This window comes from Apis mellifera, linkage group LG12 (genome assembly GCF_003254395.2).
Source record: "Apis mellifera strain DH4 linkage group LG12, Amel_HAv3.1, whole genome shotgun sequence".
Classification (NCBI taxonomy): Eukaryota; Metazoa; Arthropoda; class Insecta; order Hymenoptera; family Apidae; genus Apis; species Apis mellifera.
The window spans coordinates 895,859-917,737 of record NC_037649.1 but is presented as its reverse complement, the minus strand read 5'-3'; the positions used below and the strand labels follow the sequence as shown (position 1 = coordinate 917,737).

The 21,879-nt window shown below is 23.4% G+C and overlaps 6 protein-coding genes across 9 annotated transcripts; 3 read left to right on the top strand and 3 right to left on the bottom strand.

Moving 5' to 3' along the window:
• Positions 1-123: 123 nt before the first annotated feature.
• On the top strand, positions 124-3,151 carry LOC411789 (protein krasavietz). Its single transcript, XM_395256.7, has 8 exons — positions 124-279; positions 813-884; positions 981-1,261; positions 1,377-1,681; positions 1,834-2,077; positions 2,162-2,381; positions 2,460-2,621; positions 2,702-3,151. Exons 2-7 carry the CDS (start codon positions 824-826, stop codon positions 2,609-2,611), a joined length of 1,263 nt encoding a protein of 420 aa, XP_395256.3. The 5' UTR covers positions 124-279; positions 813-823; the 3' UTR covers positions 2,612-2,621; positions 2,702-3,151.
• Positions 3,152-3,624: 473 nt separating this feature from the next.
• LOC724712 (serine--tRNA ligase, mitochondrial) lies at positions 3,625-5,569 on the bottom strand. Its single transcript, XM_006558318.3, has 4 exons — positions 5,363-5,569; positions 4,538-5,265; positions 4,173-4,340; positions 3,625-4,097 (listed from the first exon to the last, which is right to left on the bottom strand). Exons 1-4 carry the CDS (start codon positions 5,423-5,425, stop codon positions 3,773-3,775), a joined length of 1,284 nt encoding a protein of 427 aa, XP_006558381.1. The 5' UTR covers positions 5,426-5,569; the 3' UTR covers positions 3,625-3,772.
• A 262-nt stretch (positions 5,570-5,831) lies between these two features.
• LOC552084 (oxygen-dependent coproporphyrinogen-III oxidase) lies at positions 5,832-7,937 on the top strand. Its single transcript, XM_003249214.4, has 2 exons — positions 5,832-5,982; positions 6,049-7,937. The coding sequence occupies exon 2, from the start codon at positions 6,055-6,057 to the stop codon at positions 7,213-7,215; it is 1,161 nt and encodes a 386-aa protein (XP_003249262.1). The 5' UTR covers positions 5,832-5,982; positions 6,049-6,054; the 3' UTR covers positions 7,216-7,937.
• Positions 7,938-8,197: 260 nt separating this feature from the next.
• LOC552108 (adhesion G protein-coupled receptor A3) lies at positions 8,198-14,441 on the bottom strand. Of its 3 annotated transcripts, XM_026444319.1 has the most exons (13): positions 14,266-14,441; positions 13,749-13,956; positions 13,528-13,671; positions 13,380-13,451; positions 13,209-13,280; positions 12,990-13,061; positions 12,838-12,921; positions 12,383-12,712; positions 12,158-12,294; positions 11,260-12,096; positions 10,938-11,184; positions 10,574-10,867; positions 8,270-10,505 (listed from the first exon to the last, which is right to left on the bottom strand). In XM_026444319.1, exons 2-13 carry the CDS (start codon positions 13,931-13,933, stop codon positions 8,270-8,272), a joined length of 4,710 nt encoding a protein of 1,569 aa, XP_026300104.1. In that variant the 5' UTR covers positions 13,934-13,956; positions 14,266-14,441. The 3 variants fall into 3 exon arrangements, with proteins under 3 accessions (XP_026300105.1, XP_016771103.1, XP_026300104.1); XM_026444320.1 differs by lacking the exon at positions 14,266-14,441 and having other exon boundaries at positions 8,198-10,505; positions 13,749-13,933; XM_016915614.2 differs by lacking the exons at positions 13,380-13,451; positions 13,528-13,671; positions 13,749-13,956; positions 14,266-14,441 and having other exon boundaries at positions 8,198-10,505; positions 13,205-13,280.
• A 206-nt stretch (positions 14,442-14,647) lies between these two features.
• On the top strand, positions 14,648-16,424 carry LOC412351 (E3 ubiquitin-protein ligase TM129). Of its 2 annotated transcripts, none has more exons than XM_006558320.3 (6): positions 14,648-15,001; positions 15,075-15,333; positions 15,413-15,602; positions 15,781-15,975; positions 16,045-16,146; positions 16,276-16,424. In XM_006558320.3, the coding sequence occupies exons 1-6, from the start codon at positions 14,800-14,802 to the stop codon at positions 16,294-16,296; spliced, it is 969 nt and encodes a 322-aa protein (XP_006558383.1). In that variant the 5' UTR covers positions 14,648-14,799; the 3' UTR covers positions 16,297-16,424. The 2 variants fall into 2 exon arrangements, with proteins under 2 accessions (XP_006558383.1, XP_395812.4); XM_395812.6 differs by having other exon boundaries at positions 16,045-16,193.
• Positions 16,425-16,786: 362 nt separating this feature from the next.
• LOC552156 (DNA-directed RNA polymerase II subunit RPB2) lies at positions 16,787-21,035 on the bottom strand. Its single transcript, XM_026444251.1, has 5 exons — positions 20,889-21,035; positions 17,966-20,586; positions 17,550-17,892; positions 17,202-17,460; positions 16,787-17,129 (listed from the first exon to the last, which is right to left on the bottom strand). Exons 1-5 carry the CDS (start codon positions 20,905-20,907, stop codon positions 16,844-16,846), a joined length of 3,528 nt encoding a protein of 1,175 aa, XP_026300036.1. The 5' UTR covers positions 20,908-21,035; the 3' UTR covers positions 16,787-16,843.
• Positions 21,036-21,879: the final 844 nt, after the last annotated feature.

The window sequence follows — 21,879 nt, the reverse complement described above, 5'->3', positions numbered from 1 at the left end:
ATATATCATTTCTTAAAATAGATGTCGTTATATTCTTTTTCTTAATAGATGTCAAATTTTAGTTTTAATACTGTATTTTGAATTGTTTAGATGGCGTTAAAAACGCTTTACGAAATGCAAATTCGAGTATCCTATCTATTCCTTGTCAATTGTGGCTTCTCTTCAAGTTGATTCTCTTCGGTTTCGCTGATCTCAAGTGCTCAAAATCCTCTTTGAGATATTTCGTATCGCCCTTATACACCTGAAAAGGGGTAGTTCTACAGTTGGACGTGCATCTAAGTAAGTTAAGAAGTAAAAGTTTTTAAAAAACTTAAATAATATTTGTTCATTTATAAGATAACCTGATCTTTATAAAAGGTTCAACTTTTTTATAAATTTCAGCCATCGCGGTTTCATTGTATGACCTTAATTTTAGAAATGATAAATTATTTAAAATATATATTTTTTAACATATATTTAAGAATGCTAATAATTCTATAAAATAAATTTATAAGTAGGAATCTTGACGTAATAGAATATATTTAATGAAAGTCGCCATTTGTCAAAGAAGTGCCAACAGATTTAAAGTCAAATGCCAGCTCATTATGGTTGCATTATAGTTTCTTTTTTAACCTTATTAAATTTATATCTTACAATATAAATATTTTTAATAAATATAAAAACAATTTTATTTAAAACAATTATAATAATTTTTAAAATTTATGTTAAATGTTAACATAAGACAAACAATATTATAAATATATTAACTTTTTTTAATTTACAAAAAATTGAAAAGTTTTGAAACATATTTATTGAAATTTCTATTTTTTCAGAAAGGTATTGTATGAGTCAAAAAATAGAAAAACCAATATTATCAGGTCAACGCATAAAGACCAGAAAAAGAGGTATGTTATAAAAGTATAATTATTATAATTATCATATAAATATAATTATTATAATTTAGACGACATGTAATGAAAATTACAAAAATAATTTTTTAGATGAAAAAGAAAAATATGACCCAATGGGATTTCGAGATGCGATTTTACTTGGTTTGGAAAAGGCTGGTAACGACTTAGATGCAATTTCAAAGTACTTGGACGCAGCTGGCTCTAAATTAGATTACCGCCGATATGGGGAGGACTTATTTGACATCTTAATAGCTGGTGGACTTTTGGTTCCAGGCGGTTCTATTGCTCAAGATGGTGATAAACCAGTTAAAACTACTGCTTGTGTTTTTGAACAACCAGAAGATATGGAATCTATGCGAAATTTTGAACAAGTAATATATTCTATTCTACGTATATTTAAAAAAAGTATTTTTCTATAAGACTTTCATTATATGATATAATATATAATAATAAAATATTTAATATTTTGGAAATAATTATTTATAGGTTTTTATTAAACTTATGAGACGTTATAAATATCTGGAAAAAATGTTTGAAGAAGAAATGAAAAAAGTATTGGTTTTTATGAAAGGTTTTACTCCTAAAGAAAGAATAAAATTAGCTAGAATGACAGCTCTATGGATATCCAATGGTTCTGTTCCACCTACTGTTTTATCAGTTTTAATTAATGAACATCTGGTTAAAGACAACTTAGCATTAGACTTTCTATTAGAAGTTTTTGTCACTTGGAGACAGGAAAAAGGTCTGTCAAGTTTAATGACTGCATTGAAAAAAGGCAATATTGAAGGAAGGTATGAGAAAATTTCATATTCTAAAATCTATTGTTATACCTCTTTTATATCTATTGATTTTTTGTTTTATTCTTATTTTTTTTTATTTTTATTTTTTTATTTTTTTTTATTTTTATTATTATTATTATTTTTTTTTCAATACTAATCAATAGGTTAATGGAATTTGTGCCGCCTAATAAACGAACCGAAGAGTATTTTCGATCTGTATTTGAAGCTGTTGGTCTTGCAGACATTGTAAAATTACATAAAGCTCAAGCAAGTCAAGAAGCAAAACGAGACTTGCAACAACTATTATTGGATGATTTGGCTGATAATCGTCCTTTAAAAGATATTATACTTGATCTCAAAGAAATGGCACAAAAGAGTGGTATTCCTGAACATGAAGTTATTGGCCTGGTAATCATTTTTTTATGGCTATTATTAATATATTATAATATATTATATTATATTATGTTACAATATTACAATAAAAATTTTTAGATTTGGCTTGTAGTTATGGGTCAAGCTGAATGGAATAAAAAAGAAGAATTAGTGGCTGACCAAGCACTGAAACATTTAAAAGTATACACTCCACTGTTTGATGCTTTTACAACCACTGCCAGATCTGAGCATGCGCTTATTCTCAAGGTCCAGGAATTTTGTTATGAGAATATGAACTTTATGAAAGTCTTCCAAAAAATTGTTTTACTATTTTATAAAAGTATGTATAATATTAAATATATAGTAGATAAATGATTTCTATTTGTTTCATCTTTTTATCTAATATTTTTTATTTTAGCGGATGTAATATCGGAAGAAGTAATTTTGAAATGGTATAAGGAAGGCCATTCTGTTAAAGGAAAAATGATGTTTTTAGATCAAATGAAAAAATTCGTTGAGTGGTTACAAAATGCAGAAGAAGAATCTGAATCAGGAGAAGAAGAAGATTAAAAACACAAAAGTATGTTTAATCAATATTTTACAGCTTTATTTTTAACTTTATATTATTTTTATTATTATATTATTATTTATATATTTCAGAATAATATAAGCTTCATTATCAAAAAAAAAAAAAAAAAAATATATATATATATATTTGGATTTTATCCAAAATTTTTAAAATGGATCAAAATATGAACTGAAATTGGATTGCACTGATAAATGAAAATTTTGAAAAAATAAAGTTTGTATCATTCTGAGACACACTATATCAAGACAAGTATATACAGTTTTTTAATCATTAATGAATAAAAAACATTATCATCTAATTAGCAAAGGAGATTGTAAATTGACAGTGTCTTTAAATTGTATTACTTTAAGAAAAAATATTTTGTGTTACATTTTTATAACACCGCTACAAAATATATACAGAATAACAAGTTAATGAAGAAAAGATCTTTACCCCTGTGTACGTATAATTTTCAAACCCACATTCTTTGTATGATAATATTGTACTAGTTTTTAGAAAATATATTGTCAGGTGGTGTTTAATATTTGAATTTTCTATAAATCCTATTTAATTTCCTATATAATAGTAATTTATAATGTTATAAATATTTGAAATGTACAATTATATAATACATAAAATAATTTGAAATTGTAAAATATATTTAAAATTAATTGACTTTGAAAGAAAATCAAAAGAATAAAATAATTTTCAACATTTATATATAATTAAAGGTAAAAATTTTATTTTCTTCAATTTTACTCTTATTTTATAAATTAAAATTCCAGTTTAAATAATATAAAATAAATATTTAATTACATAAATCATTATAATATTAAATATCAAATATTATAATGATTTATGTAATATTATATATTATAATATTTAATATTATAATAATTTATGTAATACATACATACATGCATGATAAAGTATACAATATTTACTAATCTAAATACATATCTTCGCATATAGATATAAAATTAAAATATCGTAATAAATTATAAAAAATATTGTCTTTCAGATATTAATATTTCTATTCTATTAGAATCTATTACTTTTTCTCATATACATATATTTTCACAAAATAATAAAATTATTATTTCTATTATTTTTATTTAAACGTTAGAAAAAATTAAACGTTCATTATACAAGTACTGATATATTTATAGATTAAATATCTTAAATTTATGAAGTTTTGTATCTGCAATTTTTTGTTTTCTAATAAGTGTTTTTTCTGTCATGTAAGGTGCTAAAATGTTTGGAACTGTAATACGACCATGTTTTGTTTGATATGATTCACATAGTGCAATTAACATACGAGGTATAGCACATGCAGTTCCATTTAAAGTATGAACATATAAAATTTCTCCATTCTTTGTTTTATATTTTATACCAAGTCTTCGTGATTGATAATCTGTACAATTACTACAACTAGATAATTCTCCATACATTTTTCTTCCAGGCATCCAGCCTTCTATATCTATTTTCCTAAATATATAAATTTATAATATATATTAGAATATTTAAAATGTAAACAATTTTATATATAATAATATTATTTACCTATATGCTGGAGATCCTAACTCATGAGATGGCATATCAATTATTCGAAAATGTAAATTTAAAGAAGAAAATAAATTTTCTTGAATATTTTGAAGTTCTTGAAATTGATTTGCAGATTCCTCATGTTTTGAACATACAAACATTTCAACTTTTGTGAATTGATGAACCCTTAATACATACATATATATATATATATATATAAAATTGTATATAAAATATAAACTTAAAAAATAATTATATAAACATAAAATATACAATAAATATACAATAATTAATTAAATTAATTATTTTGAAATTAAATTATTAATTTTAAAATAATTATTATGTTATATAATTATATTGACAAATATCTAATATAATATTACCTATATAAACCTTTCTCTTCATGAAGATTAGATATTTCTGCTCTAAAACACCTACTTACAGCAGCCATTTTTAATGGTAAATCTTCAGAATCAAATGTGGTATTCATTACTTTATGAGCTAAAGACATTTCTGCTGTTCCAGATAAACTGTAATCTCCATAAAATGGACTTAAGTTATATACAAGATTTTTTTTATTATCCAATATTAATCCACATCTTTCTATTATTTCAGTAGGAACAATGTCAGGAACAGAAACAAGTTTAAAATTATATTTCATTAATTTTTTGATTGTATAATAAATCAATGCTTCTTCTAATTCTGCTAAATCTCCTAAAAATAAGTAACCACGTTGTCCTATTAAGGGTTTTAAAATATTACTTTTGAATGCTTTTAATTTTGTGACTATTGTTGAAAATTCTTGTGGTTCAAAATCAAATTCTGGTTTGTGTCCACATTCTTTTAAAATTTTTGGTTCTGTACCATAGGATAATACTATTGGATCTATTTGATTTGGTATTTTATTTAATTCATTTAGGAATAATTTCCTTAATTCTGGTTTTTTTGAAAATTCAAGAACTTTATCAATATTTCCAGTAGTTTTCCTTGCTAATATATTATTATAAATAATATCTCGATTAGATGGATTGCATATATAATCTACATCATATTCAGGTTCTGGAATATGCAACATAGAATCTACATTATATTGTGTTGATTGTTTTTTTAACTGCAAAAAAAAAATGTATAAATATATAATTTTATTTTATTATTAATTAAAAAAACAATAAAATACATATTTTTTATATTATATACACATAACATACCAAAATCCGCGTAGAAAATTGAGAATATTTAAAAAATTGGCCAAATTGTTTTTTAGACCACATTTTTTTAAATGAATAATATAATTATAAATTATGTATATATATTAAATGTTAATTTTTTATAATCAATTAACCTCTAATAGATACATTTTTCTTTTTTTTATTGCACTTATTATTTAGAAATATCTATTTTTTTCAAAATTATTTTAAAATAACTAATAAATAATTAAGTTGTTATAATGAATTATATCATTATTCAAGAAAATAAATAATTGTTTAGTTTTATATAGTGCAATTACTTTTACAATTCTATGAAACACACGTGTTTTTCTTCAAACTTAAAAGTTCTTCAAACTAAATATATAATATTATTTTAATATTTTATAAAAAAATAATTGTGATATTTTAGTAAAAATACTGATAATAATAAAATAGAATTTTATTTTAAAGATTTCAAATTTATTTAAAAATAAATTCGTTTATGCGCTATACTGTAAAATTTGCAATTCATTTCAATAATTTTTAATAATAATATTTTTATTTGAAAATAAAAATTTTTAATTGTTAATTATTAATACAAAAGTAAAAATAATTTAATATTAATCAATTTAATATTATATGTGAGTTTAATATTATTGTAAGATTATATAAGAATATTACAAATAGAAATAAAATATTAATTACAGGTAACTATGGTACCCCGTACATTATTAAGAAATTGGGTTTCTTTACGTCATTTTTTTCATAAATATTCATATACAGTTCAACATAAAATTAAAAATATTAACTACATTGGAATTGGTATATTTACGAGTATTATAGTTTATAGTACTTCAGGAATTACAGTATTAGCAGCCCAAAATGAGTTAGATATAAAAAGATTTATGGCACAACCTATTACTGATGTTAAAGAATTAAGAAAAAGACAGGATATGAGAAAGAAAATGGAATTATTAGTAATGACAACTCAAGCAGATTTTTGTAAAGCTCTGGAGTCTTTAGAAGATCCAAATCATCGTTTTAAAGTTGATAGATGGATTAGAAAGGAAGGTGGTGGAGGAATTACTTGTGTTTTACAAGATGGAGTTGTTTTTGAAAAAGCTGGTGTAAATGTATCTGTTGTCACTGGTACATTACCACCAGGTGCAGTACAGCAAATGAGAGCACGTGGAAAAAATATGCAAGAAGGATCTGTACCATTTTTTGCAGCTGGTGTAAGTGCTGTAATTCATCCTCGTAATCCCATGATCCCAACAATACATTTTAACTATCGCTACTTTGAAGTAGAAAATTCAGATGGTTCAATTCAATGGTGGTTTGGAGGTGGTACTGATCTTACACCTTATTATTTAAATGAAGATGATATAAAACAATTTCATAAGACTTTAAAAATTGCATGTGATAAACATGATCTTTCATTTTATCCAAAATATAAAAAATGGTGTGATGATTATTTTTTTATTACACATAGAGGAGAACGTAGAGGAGTAGGTGGTATCTTTTTTGATGACATTGATACACCTAGCCAAGAAGAGGCATTTCAATTTGTAAAATCTTGTGCAGAAGCTGTAATTCCTTCTTACATTCCATTAGTTGAAAAACATAAAAATGATAGATATGGATATGCTGAAAGGCAATGGCAATTATTACGTAGAGGAAGATATGTTGAATTTAATTTAATATATGATCGTGGTACAAAATTTGGTTTATATACACCTGGAGCACGATATGAAAGTATATTAATGTCTTTGCCTTTATCAGCAAAATGGCATTATATGCATGAACCAGAACCTGATTCAAAAGAAGCAGAACTTGTTAATGTATTGAGAAATCCTAAAGAATGGTTAAAGTAATATAAAAAAGCTCTGTTAATGAAACTATTATCTTTTAATTTAATTTAAAATATAATTCAATGCAATAATTTTGATTTATATAATAAATTTTTTTGAATTTTTGTTATTTTCAAGTGCAATATCAGTTAAGTACAATATCAGTTACAAGAATATAAATTAAGATATAAATTAAGATAGAACACTATATTTTTTAAACATTTAAATATATTTTCGAAATATAAGAAAGACATTACACATATAAATTTTATATAAAAGTAATATTCTTATATACTACACAATTTTGTATGTATGCAACATAGATGCTCATGTCTTTATTTTTTAATATTATTTTAAATATTGAAAATATTACTTAAATATATATGATAATTATTTATATCTTTTCAAATATTGCATAAATTTATTTTAGACATATGAAAGCAGATGATAATAACAAATTTGATATACTTTAATTTTATTTAGTAAAATATTCAGTCTTATATAGAGCATATTTATACATTGCACATATAATTATAAAAATCATAAAATATGAAAATTTATTGTACAAAAAATCATTGGTAAAAAATTCAATTAAGTTAATTAAAATATTCTTAAATCTAAAAATTTATAAAAAAAGCAAATCTCAGTAAAAATATATTTTTAGTTATAAGTATATAATTCTTGAGCACTCTTTTTACAAAACAATTTATATACAAAGCAAAGAAATAAATCATATAGAATTCATAAAAATATGGGATTTGTTTGTATTAATTATGTACAATTTTCTTGAATAAATACATATATAACAAATAGTTTAATAATATTTCATATACATGAATAAAAATGTTTTAAAAATATTTTTATAAAAAAGTATAATATATATATTATATATATTCCTATATTGTATAGGAATTGTATTTTATAGATAAATTAATAAAAAAAAAAAACTACTTTTAATTTTATTAATATTTTAATATTATAAACATATAAATATTGTCAAAAAAAGAAAAATTATTTTATTCTTTTAGATAAAATCTCTATACTGATATATTTCGTGTTTTATATAAGCAAAACTAGATTAAACACTTGTTTCTTTTTTTACTATTTGTAAATAAGTATTTGGATTATTTAAATGTGTTTTATTGGTTTCAATATTTTGTATATTTTGTTGTTTGTTTAAACTTTCTACTTCATTTGTTATATCTAAATTTCTTATAATATTACAAGAACTATGCATAAGAGATCTCATATCAATCATAGAATTGACAAGTTTTTGTTTAGATTTATATTCATCAGTGCATGCATTAGAGGCACATTCAAAACTTATTTCAGGAGTTATATATGTTGTAGTTGGTATTAAATTATCTTTTGTTGCGCTATTTATTTTAAAAAAAGATAATTCTGATTTATTAAATGATTTTTGAGATAGGGATCTTTTATCACATAAATTTGAGCTTGTAATATTTTGTAAGTCTGTAAATGATTTTAAATATTCACATTTTTTTAAACTGGTGAGAGATGTAATGTCATTTAATGAATTACAATAATTATTTCTTAATGGTTTTGCAGTATCTATTGGAAGGCAATGCATACTATTAGAATGAGTCAACCATTTTAAAGTAACATTAGACTGTCGTTCTTCTAATTCATAAAATTCATTCATACTTTGATAATCTTTTTTTAAAAATTTTGCTTCTGTAACAGTTTCTACAGTTTCATAAATTTCTGATAAATTATGATCACTTTTTTCACTAATTATTTGTGATTCAATTTCAGAACTATATTCTAAACTGCATTGTTGTGAAACACTTTGTAAATGTTTTTCTTCATCAGTTTTAATATCTATATCTGAGTCATGTAAAGTTATATTTAATAATTCTTTTTGGCAATTATTTCTTGCAGAATTTGACATTCTGTTTATAGAATCATGTAATCTACAATTATTATTAACTTTTCTTACATTTCGAAAAAGACTTTCTTGACCAATAACAAATCGCACTGGAACATTTTTTTCCTCTGAAATACTACCACCGCTGTCTGAGAGTATATTAACATTTTTAATATCATTTATTGGATTTAATTCAACATGGATATTTGTATTATTTACTTTTGCACTGCTACTTAAAATAGTTTGGTCTATATTACTTTCTAATTTCGTAGTAGATCGTGGAACAGAAATACAACTACCAGCATCACTTACAGCACCTCCATCACCTTGTTTCCGAGGACCCAGATTATTATTTTTTGTATGACGACGTTGTTTTCTGAAGAATTTTCTAGCAACTCCACTTTGATGAGGATTATAAAACATTTCAACACAAGTCGGTTCAATATATGTTGTAACAGAATTATCAGACCTATATTGTTGTCGATGTAATACAACTAAGTTTACATTTGTCATTTTTCTATTAACAGGTGAGATTTCTTGATTTGTTATAATATCTGTAATTTTAAACGCATTATAAGTTTGTGATCTATTGGTATATCTGGATGAACTAATGGAATTTGAATCAGATGTAACTTGAGTAGCTTGAGAATTAGATATTGGGGGTACTAAATTTTGTACTAAAGACTGTGGTGCTATTACAGGATTCGCATCAGAAATACTTCTTGTTCGACAACATCGATTTTTCCGTTTTTGAAACCAACAACCCATTTTTAACCATTGTGATCGAACATCATTTCGTGCAATTCCATAAAAAAAAAGGATAAAAATACCAAGTGAACTAGAAAAAAATGAATATAATGTAGCAAATATAGTCTCATCAAATGAAATATATGCATTTAGTGGTTTTGTTATAGCTGCTGCTGCAGTAATCCATGATATTAAATATAAAATTAATGTAATAATTTGACCTTTTAATTGAGTTATTTGAGAATGTTCTGAATCTTCAATATCAGATAAAACAGTTTGTGCACTACGTGCACTATTTCTATCCACAGAAATATTTGTATTTGGTTCCAATAATTCTAAATCCATATTTTCTGTAGCTTGTGTACCTTCAGATAACTGAGCATTCATATCAACATTCTGTATTGAGCATTTAATAAGTAAATGAAAAATAACTAAATACATAATTAGAATTCCAACTGGAACAAAGAGAGCAACAAGTGCAGGACCAGATGTGAGAAAGCAATAAGAATATCCAGCATATTCTCGTAAATTTATTGCACCAGATATACCACAAATAATCATAGCTATACCCCAGCCAACTAAATAAAGTCCTAATAATGGCTTTGGGAGTGGTTGATCTTGAAGTTCATTATCTGGAATATCTTCGAGATCTGATTTAGATAATTTTTTATACATATTGCTGTAAATAAATTAATATTTTAATATTCATTTTTAAAATACTAAAAAAAAAAAAAAAAGAAAAATTACCTTGCAAATACTGCCATCCATAACAAAGGACACAAAGATAAGTAATGCAAAATAAGACCAACACCTTGACAAATTGGTATATTTTCTGTTTGGTAAATACCAATACTATAAAAAAATGATAATAATGCCATAGCAAACCAAGTATTAATAACACAATGTTTTGCCTTTTTAGGCATAGTAATTGATGTGTAACAAATAATATATGTAACAGACATAAAAATTAAACATGTTATTGTTGCAATGCTACCAATATATATTGCAGGATTTGAATATCTAAATTTTGCTCCATTTATGCTAAAAAAAAAAGAAAAAAATTAAAAATTTATTTATATATATCTTTAATATAAATTTATTAAATGTATACCTGTTATCATCATAATCAAATGAAGATGTATCTTGTAAAAGGCCATAATATCCTAATCTATTGCAATGAAATACTATTAAGTTGTTTAATACGTTTCTTAAATGGCAACCATCACTTGTCCAACCACCTGATTTATTTAATGTTTCATCCCAAACTACAGGTAATAATTTTTTTCCAGCATAATAATACAAAGGTACTTTAAGCATAATATATACAGGCTCGGTTAAGTTTTGTACTGACATTCCATCTAAAAATAAATTTGAAATTACGTGTTATTTTATTTTTCAATAAAGATATATTTAAAATTTTTAATTATACATACATAATTTGCTTCCGATGACACAAGATGCAATATCCATATTATCATTATTATTTATTTTAGGGAACAATCTGTTATTGCTATATACGGAAATCATTAATTGATAAGCAACAATTTCATGTGAATAATGTAATAAAGATGCAGGTAAATGTATTGATGCTTCAATTACTCTATCTTTTATATTAATAGGAGATGTTCTATTGTTTGTTGTACATTGTAAAAATCGTATTTCTGGATTATTATTGGAATACCATGTACATATCAATCCTGTGAAACTATCACGTTTAACTCTGAATTCTTCCAATGCCATATTTTTTTTATAAAATTGTATAGATGGAGTAAATTCTATAATTTTTTCAACAGCTTTTATTATCCGTGTACAAGATTTAAAAGAAATTTCAGCTTTCCTTAAAATATTCTTTGGTACATTAATTAAAGTACTAATAACATCGATTAACATAGAACCAAGTTCTTTTTCTTCAATTATAAAATTTAAATAATTTTCTATAGTTTGAGTTATAAAATTTATTTCAATAGGATCAGTTATTTTTATAGCATTTCCTGTATAATTTTTGAATTTCTTTGCTGTTTCTAATAAATTGATTTTCGTAAGTGAAAGATTAACTTTAGAAAATTGTTCTAAGCTTTTTGTTATATGTGATATATAAGGACATAATTCTGTATTTAGATTTTCCCAGTATCCAGTAATATTACATTGATAAGAAGCTTTTAAAGGCATATGCATTAAACCTGATAAATGATTTCCTTCACATGGTAATTCTGCCTTCCATCCTACTACAGTTTTTGGCCATGTGTACATACCTTTATTATTTTTAGTTACTGTAATATAATTATTTATGATATTATTACATTAAAACTTCAAATATATAATTTATCTTACCTATTAAAGGACAATAACGGGTTTCTTCAGAAATAACAATTACACTAATTGTTTTTGATCTATTACCATTTGTAGAAACTAATAAACAATTCCATTGACCATTATGTTCTTCTTTAACTGGAACAATACTAAGTGAACTATAAAAATGATAATATTATTAATGTTATATTATATGTATAAGTTTTTTTTTTTAAAACTTGTACATTATATTAAATATTAAAATACCTGTCCACAATACCACTATCTGTAAGATATCTATTATCAATTTTAATATTAGATAAACTTTTTTGTGGATCTAAAAATGAATTTAAATCTATGATTTCAGAAGTAGTATTAGGATACCATAGCCAACTTAATTTTGCATTTTTGTCTTCTGTTATGCTAGGTGCTCTACATTTTAAAGTTATAGAATCTCCAGCAAATACTACTTGATTATGAATTGGTCGAAGTTCAATTGTAGGTGGTAACCATTGACACTGAATATTTTCTGAATACTTTAATTCCTTCACAAATTCACCTTTGACATTTAAAGGTGATGCACATTTTGGAGCAGGACTGAAATATTTAAAAATCTATTAAATTATAATTTAGATAATAATAAATTAATAAATTATAATTTTCATAGAAATTATAATTAAATTATAAAAAAAATTTTTATTTTAAATTTACATATATATTACCTTAATTTAATAGAACTATTATAAATCCAATTACTAAACCAATACAATTCACAATCACATCTCCACGGATTATTAGACAAATCTCTAAAAACAAAATTTGAAATTTGAATAACTTTATTTTATATACTTATTATACCAAATAACTTACTTACAACTGTTTCAAGAATTTTAGGCTATAAAAAGTACCTTCCATTAAAGTTGTCAATCTATTTTCATTTAATTTCCTATAATTTTTTAAAAATCAATATTATCTTTTAAATATAATTGTAATCATGTCCATATAACATATAAATATATATTTATAATCAAAAAAATAAATACACACATACACACATAAAATAAATTAAAATTAAAATTAGAAACTCACTTACAAGCGTTCTAAAGCCAGTAAATCATGAAATAATGATGGTTTCATCATACTTATGTTGTTGCTCGATAAATCACTAATAATCAAATAAATAATGTATAAGATAAAAAAACATACATAAAAATGTACATCAATATATTTATGTCAATATATTTTATATATTTTATGAACTTACAGCCTTTTTAAATTTGATAATGTTTTAAATGTGTAAGTATCAATAGTTGAGATTTGATTTTTACTTAAATCCCTAAATAAAACAATTAAATACATTTATAAAATATATTCAATAATGAATATTGTATAACTAATATTAATATTCTTACAGCCTTTCTAAATTTTCAAGACCATTAAAACAATCTTCACCAATAAAAGTTATATCATTTCGTGATAAATTCAAACGTTTTAAATTTGTCAAATTTTTAAATATATTAGCTTCAATAGCATAAATATTATTTTTACTTAAATCTCTGAAATATATAAAATATATATTATAATAAAAAATAGATATTAATTAATTATATAAAACAATTTATAATAATCTTACAATTGAACTAATTCCACACTGACACTATCGATATTGATATCCCTAATATTCTGTAATTCATTATTGCATTTAATACGTAACCATTCAGCTTGTGCACCAGGTTTACATGTACAATATTTTGGACATATCTGGATTGATTTTCCTCTTGTTTGAATTAAAATTAAAAACAGTAAAATAGCTCTCATTTTTAAAAAAGATAGATTTTTACCTAAAGAATATCAGATTTAATTAATAAGAAAATTGAAGTAAAAAAATTGAAATCATTAATTGTAAAAATAATTGATAATATGAATATTTTGAGTATTGTAAACAAAATACTAGTAATATATAAAAATAATAATATAATATAATTATTATATTTTTTAATAAAATTCAAATTTCAACAAATATTTTTTTGATATTCAATATATAATTTTCATTCATCATTTACATCTTTTATTATAAAAACAAAAATATAATAGAATGCTTTTATATGAATATAAACAATGAACTTGTATATAAAAAGTTTAATACGTACGCCTAACAAAAAAATTGTAATTATCATATTGTTTTAATATTAAATTCCGTATATCATTAATATTTAATAATTGCAAAGATAATTATAAATAATCACTTGTTTCAAATAGTATTTAAAGATAACTTACGAATTGTCATAAACTATCGACTATGTATTTGTATATAAAATATAGAACTAATTATAGGCTGATTTTCACGTATTAATTTTAAAAATATTATTTTTATTTTATTTCATAAAAAATAATTTTAAAGAAATAATTTTCTTGAAAAATTATATTATGGAGAAAAAATGTAAAATACTTTAATATTTTTTATATTATAAAAAATATTCATAAAAATTAAAATTATTTTAGAAAATAATAATTTTCATAAGAATCCATCATAATAATTGTATCTAACCTAGTATTTCACTTTAAATATTGTTCATAAAATAAGATATTTAATCATTAATTATTAAATATATTTATGTAAAAGTCTTTCAACAATTAGATAAAAAGCTAAAAATATATAATTGGAAAAAATATTTTTGTGAAAAATGTCTGCTTTCTTTTTTTATACTTTGTTTTATACTTTAATGTCAGGATGTATTATATATCCACCTACAGAATTTGTATCAGCCGGTTTAACCATAAAAGATATATTTTCAAATTGGTTAGGTAGTGAAAATGAATTTTTTGTACAATATCATATAAAAAGAAGTATTATTACATTATTTATACATTCTATGCTCCCATTTGGTAAATATATTTATTTTTTTCTTATTCTAAATATTTTCTATATTATATTGAAATAAAATTTTTTTTTAAATAGGTTATGCTTTTGGTTTAGTTTTGTTTGGACATGTAGATGTTGTCAGTGCATTATTAGATCATGTCAATTTATGGTCAATATTTGTTACTTGCTCTATATTGATGCCTTTATATACTTTATATAAAATCTTAATATGGTCAATAAATAATTGGAGTAAACATCCAATAGCACAAAATCTTGCAATTTATTGTAACAATAATAATAATAACAGAATGTCATGGACTACGGTAGCTTCTGATATTAATGTAGAATATCAAAGGTTATATATTGAACTTAGAATTTTATTTATTTAATATATTGCTTTGAAAAGTGACTAAATCATTAATATTTTATTTTAGAATAGATAAAACAATAATTACTACAAATAGTATAACATCCATAATAGCTACTGATAATTGGATAATTAAAGTTTTACCTTATAAAATAATGGTTGCTCATCAAAATGATACAGCTTTAATAGTTAATAAAAGTGATACTCATGAAATGTCACCTTTGACAAGAGGAGAAGTTCAATTTATTAATATTGAAGTAAATTTTTAATTACAAATATAACACTCTATAAATATCAATAGCATGTAATATATTAATTAAAAATTAATTAATAATAAAATTATGTTTTTATAAAAAGAATTTTGTATATAAGTAAAACTATTTTGATTTATTTTTTAATTATATTTTACTATAATCAATCTTTATTATTATACAGGTAAAACCTACTAGACCAGGATCACAACCTTTTGATATAAGATTGAATGTATTTGACTTTAAAAATCTTCAAGATAAAGTATCTCGTCCTATTATCATATTACAGAATATTACATTTCATAAAACTTTACTTGATAAATTTATTGATAATTTTAAAGAACAAGTACAAGAAAATCCATATTATGAATATACAGAGGTATTTTATTTATTATAAATTTAATATTGTGTTTGTGAATGAATTATTGTTGTATAAAAATATTTAAAGGAATTAGGTCAATGTATAGGATGTATGCAAGCCTTATCAAATATAAAATTGAATAAACAATGTAGTAGTGGTATAGGAAGTGGAAATCTTGAAGATTGTATGGTATGTTATTGTCGTCCAATGTGGTGTATAGACTGTATGGCAAAATGGTTAATATATAATATATATAATAAATATATATAATTTTTATTTTATAATGCAAATATATTAATGAAAATTATATTGTTATAGGTTTGCATCAAGACAAGATGAAAATGCACCTGAAACATGGTTATCTTCTAAATGTACCTGTCCAGTATGCAGAGCAAAATTTTGTATTTTAGATGTATGTCTTATACAATCTACTTAAATGTAAAAAATAATATTCTATTGGAATTATATTTCTTATTTTAATTACAAAACTATATTCTATCTAATAGAAACAATACATAATAATAATAATATACAAAAATAATTTTTAATATTATTTATTATGTTTTGTTAATTAGAATAAGTAAATGAAAATATAATGAAATGTATTTTTCATAGAGCATAGTGTGATATATTCATGCCTAAATTTCTAGATAAAAATAGTTTAAATATTAGCACTATATAAAAAAATAAAGAATAACATTTTTATTTATTAAGATTTATATTTAAGATTATAATTATACTTATATATATATATATATAAAGATCTTACATAAAATATTAAACTAACAAATAAATTATATGGTTTTAAATATTTTAATAAAATACAAAATTAATGGCAATATAAAATATATTTTATAATTATTAGAAATACTTTGAAATATGTTAATTATGCTACCATTAATCTAGGCGCAATATTCATAGCCATAAGTTCTTGGAAAAGTAATTTTGCTGCATATGGTAATCTAATTTGAGAAATTTGTGTTTTGTTTTTACATCCTTTACATTCAAATGTATTATTTCTTAAATTTGCTATTGCAATTAAACCACAGAAGTTACATATATGTATTCGATATGGATCTGAGACTTCAAATAAACGTTCTCTTAGAAATTGTGCAGCTCCATGAGAAATTTGACAATCACGTTCCATTTCACCAAATCGTAAACCTCCATCCCTAAATTTATATATTAAAAATATGAATATATAAATGATAATAGATATAAAATAAAAATTATATATAATTTACCTTGCTCTTCCTTCCATAGGTTGTCTAACTAAAATTTGTACAGGTCCTCGAGCTCTACTATGAATTTTATCATCTACCATATGTTTTAAACGTTGATAATAAGTAGGTCCTAAGAAAACTTGAGCATTTATTTTGCGACCAGTATGACCATTATACATAACTTCATTTCCTCTTAATTGATAACCATATTCTTGTAAAAGTGTAGAAATTTTCTGTACATTTACAGCATCATTAAATGGTGTAGCATCACCAATTTCACCTATAGAAACATATTATAATTAATTTATTAAATTTACTTGTTAAATTTTTAATATATTATGTTGTAATTAAAGATAAATATGTAAATACCTTTATTAGCAGATACTTTTCCTTGTATACATTCAATTAAGTGACCAATAGTCATACGTGATGGAATAGCATGAGGATTAATTATAATGTCTGGTGTAAGACCTTCACACGAAAATGGCATATCCTCTTGTCTATATTGAATTCCACAAGTACCTTTTTGTCCATGACGTGAAGCAAATTTATCACCAATTTGTGGAATACGAACGCTGCGTACTCTTATTTTACAAAATTTATATCCTTCACTGTTCAATGTTAACATTACTTGATCAACTATACCAGTTTCACTATTACGTAAGAAAGTGGATGCATCCCGTTTTGTAAAACGTTTTGTTGTACTATCCAACTATAATTATTAAATGTAAGAAGTTATCATAAATAAACTTGATTTAATAAAATTATTATATAAAAATATATACCTCATCATCTGCTTCTGGAAGAGTAATAGTTTTACCTATAACTACATCATCTCCAGATACACGAATTCCAGGAGCAATAATTCCATCATCATCTAATTTATCATAAATAGCATTGCGCATCCCTTGACAAGTTTGTCGTGTAGGTTTTTCAAATTGTTCTTCTTGATCACCAATTCTCTTAGATTCTGAATCTTTGTAAGATCTATAAAATACAGATCGAAAGAAACCTCTTTCAACAGCACTAGCATTTAAAATAACACTATCTTCTTGATTATAACCAGTATAACATAATATAGCAACTATACTATTAATTCCAGCAGGTAATTCACGAAATCTAAGATATTCCATAGATCTAGTAGTTACTAAAGGTTTATGAGGATAATATAATACATGTGCTAAAGTATCCATTCGAACATGAAAATTTGTAATGTATACTCCCATAGCTTGTTTACCCATAGCACTTTGATAAGTATTTCTTGGACTTTGATTATGATCAGGAAATGGAATAATTGAGGCACATACTCCCAAAATCATTGCTGGATGAATTTCACAATGTGTATATGTTGTACAATATGCATATTCTTTTTCTTGTCTCAAATCTTCAGGTGACATTGCAATCATAACAGTTTCTTCTTCTAAAGTATCAATATATTCAACAACTCCACTACCAACTAATTCTTGCCAGCCATCATTATTATAATCTCTTTCCTTTAACATATCAATATGTCTTTTCTTCAACAATAAATTTTGCCCTTCAACAATTAATAAAGGCCTACTAATTCTCCCAGCATCTGTATATATTCTGATTTCACGATCCCTAATATCTCTTATCATAGATACTTCTGATACAATGATATCCATTTGCCTTCTTAATTTTCGTAAAGTAGCCATTAATTGATCTGGGTCTCTGTGAATGCCAACCCAACAACCATTTACAAATATTTTTGTTGCATCAGCTATTGCACTTGGTGCAATTTCTTCTAAGTTTTCCATAGACCATTCCTCTAAGAATTCAAGAATTGGTGAAGGCTGAGACCCAACACTTATATATGCCATTAATGCTAAATTTTTTACTAGACCAACAGCAGCACCTTCAGGAGTTTCTGCAGGACATAACATACCCCATAATGTATTATGTAATTGACGTGGTTTGGCTAATTTTCCATCTCTTCCAATTGGAGAATTTACTCTTCTTAAATGTGATAATGTTGATGCAAATGTTAACCTATTTAATACCTGTGATACACCAGCTCTAGCTTGATGTGCTTTTTTTTGATCACCCCAATTACCTGTAGCAAGTGAGTATCTTAAACCATCAGTGATAATTTTAGTTTTTATAGCAAGTTCAAGATTAAAATCTTTCCCTCTATCAATGAATTTTTGTGCATACAACCTCACTTCTTTCATTAGATTTTTAAATAGTCCTCTAAATAAAAATGCTAGTAATGGACCAGCTAAATCTAATCTTTTATTTCCATAATGATCTCGATCATCTAATTCTCTTCGACCTAAAGAGGCTGATAATAATCGATGTACCATATAACCAAGAAAGTAAGCTTTTTTGGTTTCACAAAAATCACTTATTCCTACATGTGGAAGCATTTCTTTTTGTAAAATTTCTCTGGCATATTTAATACGTTTTTCTTTAGTTACTCCAGGTCTTGCACCTCTAGTACCAATAAAATTTAAAGCAACATTTTGTTCTTGAATTACAAATGCTTCATCTAAAGAAGGTTTTACCATTTCCATCATTTCAGGATCATCAAAATCATATATAATATGTTCTAAAATATCACGATCAGCTACAAATCCAAGTGCACGAAATACAATCATAATAGGAATTTCTTGTTTAATATATGGAATAATTGCAATAATACGTTGACCTATAGCAGATTTTTTAATACTAGCCCCACTTTTTGCCATCATATTAATCCATAATGTAGATGTAGGTCTTGAACTATGTTCTAAACAAGATCGAATTTCCGATTTATATGCATATTTACCATCTTTCATACTAAAAACATAAACAGTATTTGTTGCCATTTTTTCTTGTGCAATAAGTACTTTTTCTGATCCATTAATAATAAAATAACCTCCAGGATCCAATGGACATTCATTTAGTTCTGTTAAATCACGATCAGATAAACCAGCAAGTAAACAATATTTTGATCTTAACATAATAGGAATTTTTCCTATAAATGTTTTTTGATGTTGTGTTTCAATAGGATCTTCTCCATCTTTTACAATTGTTTTAGTTATATCTACATATAATGGTGCTGAATAAGTTAAATTTCTAAGTCTTGCCTCATTAGGCATCATAGGAGATGGAGCTCCATCTTTTTCCCAATGCGTAGGTTTTGATAAATAAATTTGTTCAAATTTTAATAAATGTCTAACTGGATTTTCTATTTCACCTGAAGTATGTTGTGCTTCTGCTTGTAAATCAATTTGTGGAGAATCTTCAACAATTCTTTGGACTGACATTTCAATAAATTCATCAAAACTATCAAGTTGCTGTCGTACAAGACCTTTTTCATCAAAATAGGCATTAATAACAATCCAGCATGCTTCTTGCCAAAGTTTTGATGAAATTTCTTCTGCATCTTCATCGTCATATTGATCTAAATAAAAATATATTTAATATATATTATTATTGTCAATTATTAAAATTAATAATTTTATAATCTATAAAAAATATAAGATTGATATAATAATATTATAATTTATAAAAAAAATATAAATTGAAACAAGTTAAAAAATTTAAAAAAATATAATTATAATTAGTAAGTAATTAAAAATATAGATATTCAAATTATAAATATAGAATATTGCATCTTAATGTTTATTATGTATACTATATTACATTATTAATATTAATAATCTTGCTATATTTTTTCATATTAAAATAAATATAAATCATTACCTTCTTCAAGTGAATACATTTTTTTATTTATTACATACAACACCACACAAATAGTAAAAATACAAAGACTTCGCTTAGTATAATATCATGAACTATATCTTAATATAAGATATTCGTATATGTTAGAATAATGAATATGTCCTTTCTTTTCATTGGTCTATTATTTACTTGGTAATATGTTAAGGTTGGTAATAACTGCAGTTTTATTATTACTTATATAGTTTGGAAATAAAATAATTAAATATTTAAAGAATAAATTAACATTAAATTATATTTAAATATTCATTTTTGATATTGAATTTCTAAAATCGATATTTTTAGATTTCCTCAAAATCTATCAATTAATAAAAAAATAATTTTTTAAATTTTAAAAATATATCTATGAAAATGTAAAAATATAATAATATATAAAATAATATATATGATATATAAAAAATATAAATTATTATTTTTAATAGTTAATTATTACCATTAAAAAATGCAACTTGTATTAAATATAACATTTTATAACATTTATATAAAGTCATTTTTTGAGAAAATATTGAAAATAATAAAATTTCTTCAATAATAAAATGAATTGTTTAAAAAAAGTCGATAAAATTTTTTCTTTATATTACACTAATCTACGCAACAAATTGCAATGTAAGTAAGTAAATGAAATATATAATGAGATATATATAACATCAAATGTATTTTATAAATACACTTTAAATTTTGAAATATAAAAATATATTATAAATTAACATTTCATTAAAATTATATGATATTAAATTCCTATTATTTTATATTATGAATATATTATGATACAATTATGAAGAATTAATATTTGAATGTTTTAAGAATGCTTTATAAAATTACAAACGAAAGATGATAAACAAATTTTTAATAATTATTTTTTGACGGAAAGTTTTAAATTTTTTTTTTATTTTTTTCAGGCTTTTATTTATTTAAATCTATTATCGATTTAAAATATTTGCATCATATCAAACTA